The 13,215-nt window shown below is 55.0% G+C and overlaps 3 protein-coding genes across 3 annotated transcripts; 2 read left to right on the top strand and 1 right to left on the bottom strand.

Annotated features, from left to right (window-relative positions):
• Positions 1 to 1,088: 1,088 nt before the first annotated feature.
• J4E93_001348 (uncharacterized protein) lies at positions 1,089 to 2,834 on the top strand (the record flags this gene model as incomplete). Its single annotated transcript, XM_049339300.1, has 3 exons — positions 1,089 to 1,143; positions 1,218 to 1,373; positions 1,441 to 2,834. 3 exons carry the CDS (start codon positions 1,089 to 1,091, stop codon positions 2,832 to 2,834), a joined length of 1,605 nt encoding a protein of 534 aa, XP_049203257.1.
• A 1,375-nt stretch (positions 2,835 to 4,209) lies between these two features.
• On the bottom strand, positions 4,210 to 6,104 carry J4E93_001349 (uncharacterized protein; the record flags this gene model as incomplete). The annotated part of the gene is made up of 4 exons (XM_049339301.1): positions 4,210 to 4,284; positions 4,333 to 4,567; positions 4,623 to 5,766; positions 5,813 to 6,104. The coding sequence occupies 4 exons, from the start codon at positions 6,102 to 6,104 to the stop codon at positions 4,210 to 4,212; spliced, it is 1,746 nt and encodes a 581-aa protein (XP_049203258.1).
• A 1,618-nt stretch (positions 6,105 to 7,722) lies between these two features.
• J4E93_001350 (uncharacterized protein) lies at positions 7,723 to 10,029 on the top strand (the record flags this gene model as incomplete). The annotated part of the gene is made up of 5 exons (XM_049339302.1): positions 7,723 to 7,899; positions 7,960 to 9,153; positions 9,214 to 9,376; positions 9,427 to 9,768; positions 9,821 to 10,029. The coding sequence occupies 5 exons, from the start codon at positions 7,723 to 7,725 to the stop codon at positions 10,027 to 10,029; spliced, it is 2,085 nt and encodes a 694-aa protein (XP_049203259.1).
• Positions 10,030 to 13,215: the final 3,186 nt, after the last annotated feature.

Consider the following 13,215-nt stretch of genomic DNA (forward strand, 5'->3'; position numbering starts at 1 on the left):
GTTCGGGTTTAAAATTGGGTAGATGTGATACGGATATCGGCAAGTCAAGACAGCAATCAGCGCTCTAGTCTTCTGCGAATTCTGGCCCCGTGGACTATAGCCACGTGGAAAGGTTTGTTGAAATGGGTGTTGACTGTAGTATACATAGAGGACCTCAGGAGGGGGCGGGGGTCAGACTCCTCCAGAATTACGCCGTGATTGGCGAGTTGTGGGGTTTGTGAGGGTGGGTTTGAAATTGGAAGTGACGAGGGAAGGAGTTGGCAAGTTTGGAGCAAACGTCAAACGAGAAGGAGGTGGTACCGACAACAGGTGGTGAGGAAGAGAAGGAAAGGTCTCAGGCGTCGTGAAGATATATGTTGAGTAGTGGGGATGTCGGTGTAGGATTATCGGCTCTCCAGAGACGTGCCAAGGGCTGCCGTTCCCGCCAAGCACACTACGTCGCGATTCTGGAGGCGAATGCCGGGCTAGCGACCAAAAAACTTCTCCACCCTTGGCAGTGCAGACAGCCATTGAGTGCTCATCACGTTTGCAGGGAAATCGGGTATGCGGCATTCCTGGCCTTGGCCTTGGACTTGGCAGGCCTCAGGATCTTCTTGAACCTGCCTCTTCGACTCGTCACCTGCAGAACTTTCCGTTTCAACACCGCGGTGGAGCAGACGATAGGCGTTTCGCACAGTCAAGCCTTGCCTAAGCCTTGTCTTGACGCGTTGTGAATGGTCGTATGCGGAGCATCGTGCAGCCTGGCGGAGTCGAGATCCAGCGGAGATTCCCCGGTGCACGGACCTCGTGGTGAAGAAATGTGTGGAGCGACATGCCGGAGCCGCGTGTAGATACACTGCGAACTGGGCGAAATACTGGGCGAGATGTCTCCATGGGCCCTGCACGTGGGCTTGGCCGTTGAGGTGATTGATAGCGCCGTGGCTCGAAAGAGTTCTACGCCGTGATGGCCGCGGCTCCAACATGACGTCGTCATGGCACGCCAGGGTCCGCCGCTTGTGTTCTCGAGCCCAGCCTTCTCACGGGCTTAGCTATTGCTTGCTGCTCCCCCAGCCTCCAATCCAGACACGGTGTCACCCTGTCTGTGTAGCATGTCGTCCTCAAATCCCGACGCCGCGCCGTTCTTGCAGTATCACGAGCCCGAAAGTAAGCGCTCCTTGTCACAATCGTTCAGCACCTGCATACCCCGAAACGTCGATCTCAACTAACGCAAGCTTAAGTCGTCGAAATTCTTATCCTGGTATCTTTCTTCACCTTCTTATGGCTCTCGGAGTATGTTTCGGCCAAGGTTATCCGTGCCGGCATCATTGGTCCGATTGCGGTTGGCATCATATATGGCGAGCCGTTGGCGAATATACTCGAACATGATTGGGCTGGTACGCGTCCCTGCTGCAGAAGAGGCCCCCTGTGCGACATTTACTGACTCTGTGCCCCGGTATTTAGAGACGTTTCTATATCTTGGCTACATTGGCTTGATCTTGATTATCTTCGAGGGCGGTTTGAGCACTCGCCTTGACCTGCTCAAGGCCAACTTCACGCTGTCGATCTGTGGGGCTGCTACAGGTGTACTGTGTCCAATAGGTTTCAGCTACCTGCTGCTGTATCTTGGGTTCGGCTATGGCGCCGTCGAGACCTTCATCATCGGCGCTGCTCTGAGCACGACAAGTCTGGGCACCACCTTTGCCGTTATCTCAAGCGCCTCCAAGGATGTCGATCTCAGCCAGACCAAAGTTGGCGCGGTGCTTGTCAGCGCTGCAGTCATTGACGATGTGACAGGTCTTGTCATGTCAAGTGTCATCCACGACCTGGGTGATGTCGCGTCCGGTGGAAACGTCAACTTGGGATGGTTGATCGGCCGGCCTATCCTCGCATCTGCGGCCATGGCAATACTCACCCCAGTCCTCACCAAATGGGTCTTTGCGCCTCTCTTCCGGAGATACGTCGAAAGGCACTTTCACAAGTTCGACCACTTGTCGAACATTATGCTGATGATTTTGGTGTTGTCAGCCTTCATCTCAATTGCAGCCTTCGCAGGAACCTCGATTCTATTCGGAGCTTTCCTCGCCGGCGCCTTCTTGACGTATCTCCCTTCTACGCACCCAGAAGGGCCCTTTGTGGTTATGAGCCGCGAAGAAGGCGAGCGCTCCAAGGATAAATCTCCGACATTTGTGCACACCTTTGAGGTATACTGTTTAGACGCGCAGCAGTATGTACTTGGACCTCTTTTCTTTGCGAGCATTGGATTCGCGATTCCCTTCTTGGATCTTTGGACTGGAGAAGCTATCTGGAAAGGCGTTGTATACACCCTACTCATGCTGGTGGGAAAGGCTCTCGTCGGTGTTTGGATCCCTATCTGGGGCGCCGCAACGCACGATCCCAAGAAAGCACAAGAAGCAGAAAACGAAGCATCCGCGGCTCAGAATGGAAACACTCTGGAGAAGGTGACCTCTTCACCTTACTCACCCACCCGCAAAGCCGCGGTACAATCCGCTGTCTCGCCCATGCTCCTGTTGGGCATGGCCATGGTCGCCCGTGGAGAGATCGGTCTACTGATCGTGGAAATCGGCTACAACAATACGCCTTATGTCTCTGCGGAGGGCTTTATCACAGCAATATGGGCTATCCTGCTGAACACGATCATTGGGCCCGTGTGCGTTGGCTTGGCCGTCAAATACAGAGGTGCTAAAATCGGCAAAGGACCTTGGGGCTTGGTACCAGGCCCAAATCAGGCTATCGAAGATGAGATGAACAGGAGACGAGAGTCGCGTATGAATGACCAAATGCAGGAAGAGGGAGAAGCAAGGATGGAGGCGCATCGTAATAGTCGCATGGGTTGAGCGACGAGTTGTATGAGGAACGAGGATTTGGAAAACAAGTGAAAGTAGATTTATCGCGTCAAAGCGTGTTGTATTGTATCTAAGTACCGTAAAGTAATGTTTGAATATCACCTTACCAATGCGACTCAATCAGACATACTCTCTCTGAAACAATCATGTCTCTTGAAGATGGCTATTGATACATCGCTAAAGATAGCCAATGCTGTGCAACCATGACCCTGCAAGCCTACACATCCAGATTCAACGCGGAGGAAAGACCCCGCCTATCTCTAAAGGGAATTCACACCAGTATGAAGTTCTAGCTCAAGGTTTCCTCATATGTTTTTATCCACCAGAATACCCCAGCGCAACTTTTGTCAATCCCACAATCTCACACCCTAACCAATCACCAAAAACATGGACGTACTCCTCCTGCGAACCCTCTACCTCACCTTCATAGCCACCCAATTCTACGCACTAACCATCCACTTCTCACACCCACCCTCCGGCCTCGTATATCCATACTCCATCCACCTACTCGCGCTCTTCTCGTATGTCGCAGGACAATTATCCGCTATACCGCTATTATTTGCGACATCATCCCCAACGCCAACCTCAACATCCACAAACATAGGAACAACACTCGCATCCACTTTCCTCCTCAGCAGCATCCTACTATTCACATGGATGGCGCTAACAACGCGCCCGGGGGCATTCTCCGTCATCTACGGCCGTGTGACACCGCGATACGTTATTGATACGGGACCGTTCAACTATATCCGGCATCCGACGTATGTGGCTTATGCGTTGGGATGGGTGGGCGCTGTGGTGTATATTTTGGTAGTGTGGCTGCCGGACTACTTGCTTCATGGAAAGGATGTAAGTGGCGCATGGATATCCATGCCGATGAGGAGTGTGGGGCTGGTGTGTGTGGTGTTGATGCTTTTGTGGTTGTATAGGACTGGGGCGGTGTTGGAGGAAGAGCAGTTTTTGAGGGATGAGGGTATTGTAAGTGGGGAGGAGACGGAGGAGGGGGTTAGAGGGGAGTATTTGGCGTATGTGAGGAGGGTGAGGTGGCGCTGGATCCCGGGGTTTATGTGATTGAGTCTAGAGGGGAGAGAATGGATGAGTGTTGTTGGTGTGATAGGAGTCATCTTGTTGGTATATCACATGTTTCCCGGCACCTTGGACAGCAAGCCAGCATCAATCTCTAGAATAATCCGATTGAACAAGTGACATGGTATATATGAACATACTTGCGAGGAACAAAAATTAATGATTGAACTAGCAGATGCTGTACGTCGGCGGAAAATTGCCCGCACGTTTGCAATTTATTTTACAAGACTGTGCTCTCAGAAAAGTCGAAAGTGAAGAAGTCACCCCATCATAGAGTCGATTAGAAGCTAGGGGCGTTGAGCGCCATGACGCACAGGAGGCCAGAGACGAGACCGGCGGCGGGCAGGGTCATGACCTGAATCTGTTAGACACGAAGAGCTAAAGAATTAGGGATATAACTTACCCAACCCATGAAGATGAAAGCGAGTTGGCGCCAGTTGACAGCACCAAGATCATAGTTCATCAAAGCCACACCAACCGCTGAACCAGTCAGACACTGGGTAGTTGATACTGGAAGACCGAGTCGAGAAGCCAGCAAGACGGTAACAGCAGCGCCCAGTTCGACGGAGAAACCACGGGTAGGCGACATCTGAGTGATCTTGTTACCAAGGGCACGAACGATGTGGTATCCGTAGAACCTAGTGTAGTGTTAGTATATCTTTCACAAGCTGTTCGCACAAGGACTTTACTTACCAGAAACCGAGACCAAGTAGAAGACCGGCTACAACCAAGAACCAAACGGGAGTAGGCGAACGAGTGGCCACCTCTCCGGCCAGGTATGTCTGATAGACGGCAGCCCATGGTCCGACAGCGTTGGCTACGTCGTTGGAGCCGTGAGCGATGGACATCATCATAGCTGACACAACTTGACAGTACGTCCACAGATGCTCGACACGAACGTCGTAACGGATAGCCTTGGAGTGAATAGCGCGCAAGAGATCGTTGTCGTGTGTAATAACGTCGCAAGTTACACCCCTGAGGAAACCGAACTTGGCGAACGCCCACCACTTCTGAGGGTTGACCCATGAAAGATGCTGAACAGGGACGATCCAGCGCTCGTAAGGCTCTGGCGTCTTCAGTTTGCGAGTAGGTGCAGTGGTGCTTTCTTCGACGCGTGTCTTTTCGGGGTCGCTGGGAAGGACGCCACCGTCCTTGGTGGAGCCGGAAGGCGATCCAGCATCCACTTTCTTGATTTCATCATCGTTGGTGGAGCCGGAGACATTGTGCTTTGCGTTCGTTCCAGCGTGGACTTCGCCGTAGGCATCCTCGTAGTAATCGGTGACGTATTCGTTGCCTTTGCCTGGCCAGAACAGAGTAGTGCTCTCTTTGAGGAGTAGAGGGCCCAAGATGACGTGCCAGATCCGGACGCGGGGGTCCTTCATGATGAGCTTGCGCTTGAAGAACGGGATAAAGAAGATGTAGCAGATTGCCAAGCATCCAAAGAACACTCCCAAGATGATGCCAGCAGCCTTGCCAGCGCCAAACTCTTCAAGGGAAGGGGCAGTAGGCGCCTCGACGACGATAAACAGAGCCAAGATAGCTCCTGTCATGGCGAAGTAGACGGGGATGAGGCGCATGGCGTGCTTGAAAGGGTCTTTGCGTTCAAGAACCGAGTACTTGACGGTGCCAAAGATGATGGCGGAAAAGGCACCAGCAATCAGAGGTGCAATACCCCAAGAAGCTGCAACCTGTGACACCGAACCAGACTCCCACGCCCATTTGACAGGGGCCTGGCTAGCAAATCCCACTCCGATGAGAGCGCCTACCACAGTCTGCGTGGTTGAGACTGGCATTCCCCAGTGTGTGGCTAGCATCAACCAGAAAGCACTGCCAACCTCTGCTCATTGTTAGCTCAGTCTTTCGACATGAATCGGGAAACTTACCAGCACATCCCATGGCCAACATGAGCGTACCCGGGTTGCCCTCGAAGCGGTCGATCGAGATGATGCCGTTCTTGATGGTTGAGGTCACACGTGCTCCGAGTGCAACAGCGCCAATGAACTCCGTGACCACAGCAAGAGGTCCAACCTGGACCATAGTCAGGGTACGGGCGGCGACCGAAGTGGCATACGCGTTGGCGACATCGTTGGCGCCGTTTCCGAAGGCGGAGAACACAAAGGCAATGGTGGTGATTGCAAGAATCCAATCGTACTTGGCTGTGACTGGAGACGCCATCTTGAGTATGCAGTTGCAGAGCTGTGTTTGACAGAACCCTGGTTCCTGGGACCATGGCTAGTCTTATATGATCAGAGTACATGTAGCACATGGCAGTGCAGGGCGTCGGCTTGATGCCGAGCTTGGGGTGACCAGAGTTGCCCAGAAGACAAGATATGGCAAGGTAGGCGCCGAGTGTCTGGCGACGGCTGGGATCGCACATATATGAATTTCAGCCACTGGGGCGCGGTGTTACCACCATGTTCTTGCTGATGGTGAGGCTCCGCCAAGTGCATGAGACTTGCCCAGAGATTCCGCTGTCTTGTCTCCGCCTTGGAGGGCCCCCAAGCTGCAAGACTTTTCAGCCAATGGGCTTGTACGACTGAGACACGCATTGAAGCAGTTGGCTATCAAGACCGCGCGTGCTCCGAGATGGCTACGGGGCCTTGTCTTGAGATTGCAGCTGTGGGATCAATCAGAGTAGCTGTTGGGAGCGGCCGTGTTCTGGCACAGCGGAAGGCGCCACCAGAGGCATGGCCCATAATAATACAGGGAGAAGTGGCATCGAATCGCTGGCGACAGGCGACATTGCGATGTATATGGGTGGTTGCTGGATGCGTTTGCACGCCTGGAGGAAAGGTGGAGTCGGTGGAATGACCCTCGCGATGGCGTCACAGCTGACGCAGCCGCATGGCTCTTTCTGCAGAGAATCCCATTGCAATGCTTCGCGCAGTTTCGAAGTATTTCTGAAAAATGTTCACCTGCTTTGAAGATGCGCGCGACAAAGTAGTCGTCTTTCACTCATCTTTTGACTCTTCTGGGCCATGGTTTCCGGGTGCATCAGACTAGTGGTCCGAGAGCCGAATCGAGGCAGGCACGCAGAAGGTGCGAAGGCGATGTCGCACAGCAGAGGAAGGCGTCTGGATAGCCATGGTAACACCTGCGCCTGATCTGCAGATAGATGACAGCCGCCCTGCGCCGGTGCTTCAGGTACCATAAGAATTGGTTTTAAGGTCGCGTGTGCCTGGGCGATGGTAACGCTAAAGCTTGACAGCGCACCGATCCGGGGTAAAGGGCCATAGCCAGCGACACAGAGCCTCATGGGGACCGGCAGTTGCAGCGATACCGACGATGTCCATGCGCCGCGTTGATTACCTATTCCCGGAGAGCGGTTCATGGATCGGTGCGCAACGGTGCGCGACTGAGGCTCATTTCTAGAGTGTTCTCTATATAGAATCTGACAGGGGCTGTAGTGATGAGGCGAGCTCGGGAAGCAGACAACAAGGAAACAGCGGCAAGAGCCTCTGCGCACAGTAAGCCACAGGGTGAATGGAAGCAATCAGGTTTTCAGAATCAGGAGTCAATTCATTAAACTCAAGATTCCCTTAGACCGTGAGTAGTTGCACTCGGGTTGTTGTTCGCAGCCGTGCCTTCCCCACGCTTTCTCCGACCCCCGCCAATGGCTCGCAATTAAAAATTAGCTTACCTCCGAGCTCGCTGCCAGCCGCGAGCTGTCGTCGACGGCGTGGAGGCCGACTCACCCCATCCGAGTCGCTACACCCTCCCTCACTAACACCTGGCCTCAACCCGGTCAATTGCAACCAACGTTTGCTTCCCGGGCTGCTGTCATCCTCTCACTATGGCGACCGTCACGGAAGAAGTACGCGAGGTGCTGCTGGGCACCACCGACGAGCCCCAGCTGTCGCAGCTCACGCGCGCCGCCTTTATGAAGCACGCCCAGAAGGACGAGTCAGGCGACTACTACCTCGACCAGGACCAGTTTATCACAGCGGTCGCGCCCGAGGGCGAGGACTTCGTAAGCAGGGCTGTCTGCAATGTGTCGAATAAAGCAAGCTAATGACGTGCCCGCCTCCAGCACAAGATCAAGCGGTTCCAGTATGGCATCCTCTTCCAGGTCGCCGACCGCGACCAGAAGGGCAAGGTCAGCATGCACGACTGGTCCGTCTTCCAGAACCTGCTCGCCAAACCCGACGCCGAGTACGAGGTCGTCTTCCGCTTCTTCGACAAGCAGCGCACCGGCTACATCAACTTTGACGACTTCTACGAGACATGGAAGGCGCACAAGACCGAGGACAGCCTGCCCTTCGACTGGGAGGGCGGCTGGGCCTCGCTGTACATTGGCTCCAAGAAGCACAGGCACACGATGACCTACCCCCAGTTCGCCCAGCTGCTGCGAGGGCTGCAGGGCGAGCGGGTGCGCCAGGGCTTCACCTACTTTGACAAGAACAAGGACGGCTTCATCGAGCCCGAGGACTTCCAGCGCATAATACGCGAGACTGCGAGCCACAAGCTCTCCGACTACCTCCTCGAGAACCTGCCCACCCTCTGCAACATCTCGGTTGGCAGCAAGATCTCCTACGCCAACGTGCGCGCCTTCCAGAATGTCATCCAGCAGATGGACATGATAGAGCTTATCATCCGCAATGCCACACAGAAGAGCTCGGACGGCAAGATCACCCGCACAGATTTCCTCAACGAGGCCGCCCGGATAAGTCGCTTCAACCTCTACACACCCATGGAGGCAGACATCCTCTTCCACTTCGCCGGTCTCGACGAGGCGTCTGGGCGGCTCGGTCTGCGAGACTTTGCCCGTGTGCTCGATCCATCCTGGCACAGGGCAGGATCATTGGCAGCTCAGGGTATCTCCGAGGCTGGCCAAAAGGTCTTTGCGACCACCAAGTCGATATGGCACGACATCCTAGAGTCAGTCCACCACTTCGCCCTCGGTTCGTTGGCTGGTGCGTTTGGTGCCTTCATGGTCTACCCCATCGATCTGGTCAAGACAAGAATGCAGAACCAGAGGAGCTCAGGCGTCGGACACGTCCTGTACAAGAACTCGCTCGACTGCGCAAAGAAGGTCATCAAGAACGAGGGTTTCAAGGGACTCTACTCCGGTGTCCTGCCCCAGCTTGTCGGTGTAGCGCCCGAGAAGGCCATCAAGCTCACAGTCAACGATCTTGTACGCGGCAAGATGACAGACAAGTCAACGGGCCAGATCAAGTTCACTGCTGAGATGTTGGCGGGTGGATCTGCGGGTGCTTGTCAAGTTGTATGTCACTACCTGTTTCGACTTCATCAATCGACAGCGAGTACTAACCCACTGTTCTAGGTCTTCACCAACCCTCTCGAGATTGTCAAGATTCGGTTACAGATTCAGGGTGAACTGTCCAAGAACGTCGAGGGTGTTCCCAGGCGGTCTGCTATGTGGATCGTCCGCAACTTGGGTCTTGTCGGTCTCTACAAGGGAGCGAGCGCATGTCTTTTGCGTGATGGTATGCTCTGTCCACTCTCGCCTTCCGAATGTCGCTGACGGCCTGTACAGTCCCCTTCTCTGCCATCTACTTCCCCACCTACAGCCATCTGAAGAGAGATCTCTTCGGCGAGAGCCCGCAAAAGTCGCTCGGTGTCCTACAAATGCTGAGCGCTGGTGCCATCGCGGGTATGCCTGCGGCGTACCTGACCACACCGTGCGACGTTATCAAGACCAGGTTACAAGTAGAGGCGCGCAAGGGCGAAGTCGCATACACTGGCCTGCGCCACGCAGCGTCGACCATCTGGAAGGAGGAAGGCTTCAAGGCCTTCTTCAAGGGTGGTCCCGCCCGTATCATGCGCTCGTCACCACAATTCGGTTTCACACTGGCTGGCTATGAGGTTCTACAGCGAGGTAAGTCTTGCATCGCACCGTATGCGCACATGGGCCACTAACATGTCCGCAGCTCTCCCGATGCCGGGCTCTAGCCACGATTCGGCAAGCTTGGAGCCATCTGTCGGCCTCGAAGAGGCGACGGCGCCGCTGCCGTACCTGCGCAGCCGCAACGCGCTCAAGGTGATTCTCGACCTCGACGAGAACTTTGGTCGACCCAAGCTTCCCGCTGGCACCAGGTTTAGTGGAATCCCTGGATTTGGCAAGAAGCCGGAAGCGTGATGGGGCCATGCACGTGCTTAGCCGATGTGCGTTATTGCGGGCGAGGATAAAATGGGATTGGACGATTTATGGGTGGGATACCGTTTCTGGCGCCAACAACAGCTCTATCAGCCACGATTTGTTTTTGGGCGTTGATCTACCGAGGAGCATGTTTTTACTCGCCAGTTGCCCGTGACTGTGGGGGTGGGCGTGTCTGTCACATTTCTGTTGGAGCATTTCTCAGCGGCACAGTAGTAGACAAGAGCGCATGCAGCATAAGACTGTACGATAGGCGGTCGGTGGCATTTGACAGCGGGCGGAGAGGGGAAGACGGATGCAGTGCATGCGGTCGCTGGACACGCATGCACCTGTAGTCGATAGAACAGGAGGATTACCAGCATGGCCTGGCGTGCAACTGGGCAGTTAATCTAAGCGTCTCGCTCCATCCAAGTGCGGCCTGTCGAGGCGTGAAGCGAAGGTGAAGCCGCAGCAGGGCAACGCACCACGCCGCACGCACGTCGTGCCGCGAATATCCAAACTGACAAATGCCACGCAGCGGAAGAAATAGCAGCGACCTCGGGAGGCTATTGCAGGCCATGGGTTAAACTGCAAGTTCATGTTAGGGCAGCTGCAGGTTCGCAATAGGGCCGATGGAGGCTTCTCGTGCTTGGGCGTGCGTTGAGGCGGGGCTGGGCTCGGTCCCCGTGGAGTAGCTCTGGAGCCCTGGAGGCCTGTGGGGTCCCAGAGCAGCTAGCGGCGCTCGGTGCGGGGATGGCAAACTTCGGTGGGAGCCTCATGAAAACTGGATTGGATTAGAGCCTCGCGCGCTGTAGGTAAGCTGGGGCTGCGCCTCGCAGGAGCTTGGGGGAGGGCGACTGGCGCGACGGCAGCACAGCGACTCTGGTTCTGGCTCGATCCATTGCCTTGCACACACTGCCCTCCATCCTCGCTGCCCAGCTGCCTCTTGTCACCTGTTGCTGTATCTTGCACGCTGACCTAGCACCCCGACTTCCGCCTGTTCCAGCACCGCATCAGGGCCGTCCAGCCAACAAGCCCCCGCAAGTCAGCCTCCTCATCCGCCGCAGTCCCTCCAAGGCCAGCCGTCCCTCCTCTCCTCGATGCTGTAAGGGCAGACGAGGCTCGCACACTGCTACCCACCTCTATGCTATCCGTGACCGCACGCCCGTCCCATCTGCGCCTGCGCGAGTTGATGTTTGCGATCGGCAGGCCCCTTCGACACCGCCTTGAGGCTGAAAAAGAGCCGTCGCACTGGCACCCTCGGGTATGTTTTCCACCGCGCAGAGCCGCTTCACCGTTGGCGTCGCTACTTTGCATCATATCTCCACATATAATTCGCGATTCATGATTCTGCTCGCTGCATCTCCACCCCGATGACCAACAACCCGTCCTTTCCACACTGTCACCCCTGCCCTGCCCCAGTCGCTCGACCCGAGCGCACCTAGCCCAACTCGCATCCGACGGCACCGCAGCTTTTCTCACTTCTGTCACTATCCCACACACACGCAGCCCCAGCACTTTCCGCCTCCATTGTTGCGAGAAGAATGCAGCCCATGGTCATGCTGACTCTCCTCCAGACAGCTATTCAAGACTGGTCTTGCTGTGCCACCCGCTCTCTTCACCGCCGCCTGGGCCTTTCTCTGGGAGCCTTTGCTGAACGATCGTTGGGATAATCGCCAGTTAATTCCACCTAATTAACTACCATCTTCCTATCCGCAAAACCCGCTGTCCAGATGCAGGTGCTCGACGCCATCCAATCCGTGGAACCAGTGGAATACTACCAGGACGACGACCATTTCTCGAAATCACCACTCTTGGAAGCTCGTGTGGTAAAGGCAACACCATCCCCGACGCCGCAGCCACACATAACACCAGTCATCCGTCACCTACCCAATCGACAGAGTGTCAGTCCTCCCCAATCTCGAAATCGGAAAAGGCCTAATAAACACAAGCCTCGAACTCGCCCCACCCAAGGGGACTGGGTGCTCATTCGTGAGATGGACCCAAATCGGCCAGACATTGCACAAAAAGCAAGCGAGCAGGCCTTGAACTCCGACTCTGATTCGCAAGGCTCTGGGGATGACGACATGCCTGATGCCGACTCTTCCGACATGACAACGGCACCGTCCGCTCTTAGCAATGGTCAGCCAGTACCACCAAATGCTCGTCCTGCCAATTCGGCACCAACTCTACAAGAAGTTCTCAGCTCAGCACCCGACCCAAAAGCGACAGCTACCCACAGGGACTCAGTGATCGAAGACGAAACTACTAGGCCTTTTGGATTTGCAGCAGATAGGCGCACATCTCAAGCATCAGCAGTTCATGTAGCACCGAATGGCGTACATCCGAATACAAATGGATTCGATCGAACACTATCTATATCGTCCGCCTTGTCGGCCACATCATTGCAACCACCAAGCCAGCCAGCTCGGGGCTTGCCCAATGGCCATTCCCAAGAGAATGATTCAGCAACAGTCCCCAGTCTACGACAACTTACGATCCCGCAACAGAGAGGGCCAGACACACTGCCTGCGTTACAAGCGCCCTCCCCTGCGGGTGATGGAGCAGCTACTTCGCCTAGTCAGCAGCTACCCTCATTCCGTCATATAGATGACATCGCGAGATCAGCGACGAGTGATCACGAAGCAACAAGAGCAAATAGCATCAGCTTTCCCCATCGACAATCAATTTCTTCTGTAGGAGCATCACCAACATCGATGGTTCGCCAACTGTCCATGAGCTCTCATTCTCCAGCAACACAATTCCCTCCTCTGAGTGCGTCTTCGCCAATGAGTGCTCACGATTTACCACATCGTGTCGATCTTTTCCTTCGCACTTCAGGAGGAAGCGCTTTCAGCACGGATGCTCGCAGACCTTCGCATGCCGCGTCAGACAACAGTCCCTACACGGCGACATTGCACTCAGCATCGACCAGCGACAGTTACCCGAGCTCGGAGGGTATCAGCCCTGGTACACAACAAACGCCGATTGAACAACGACCGCGACATATGAGTTTAGATGGCGCGCTTGCGTCGAGAGTCCTGCCGCCACCACTCAACTCTGGTCTACAGCAAAATGTGACTCAGCATATCGTTGGATCCTTCAAGTGCGATTATCCCGGGTGCACTGCTCTTCCTTTTCAGACGCAGTACCTTCTTAAGTAAGCCAGACTCGAACTTTCTCAGTATC

This window comes from Alternaria ventricosa (assembly GCF_023758065.1).
Source record: "Alternaria ventricosa strain BMP 2768 chromosome Unknown scaffold_2, whole genome shotgun sequence".
NCBI classification, from domain to species: domain Eukaryota; kingdom Fungi; phylum Ascomycota; class Dothideomycetes; order Pleosporales; family Pleosporaceae; genus Alternaria; species Alternaria ventricosa.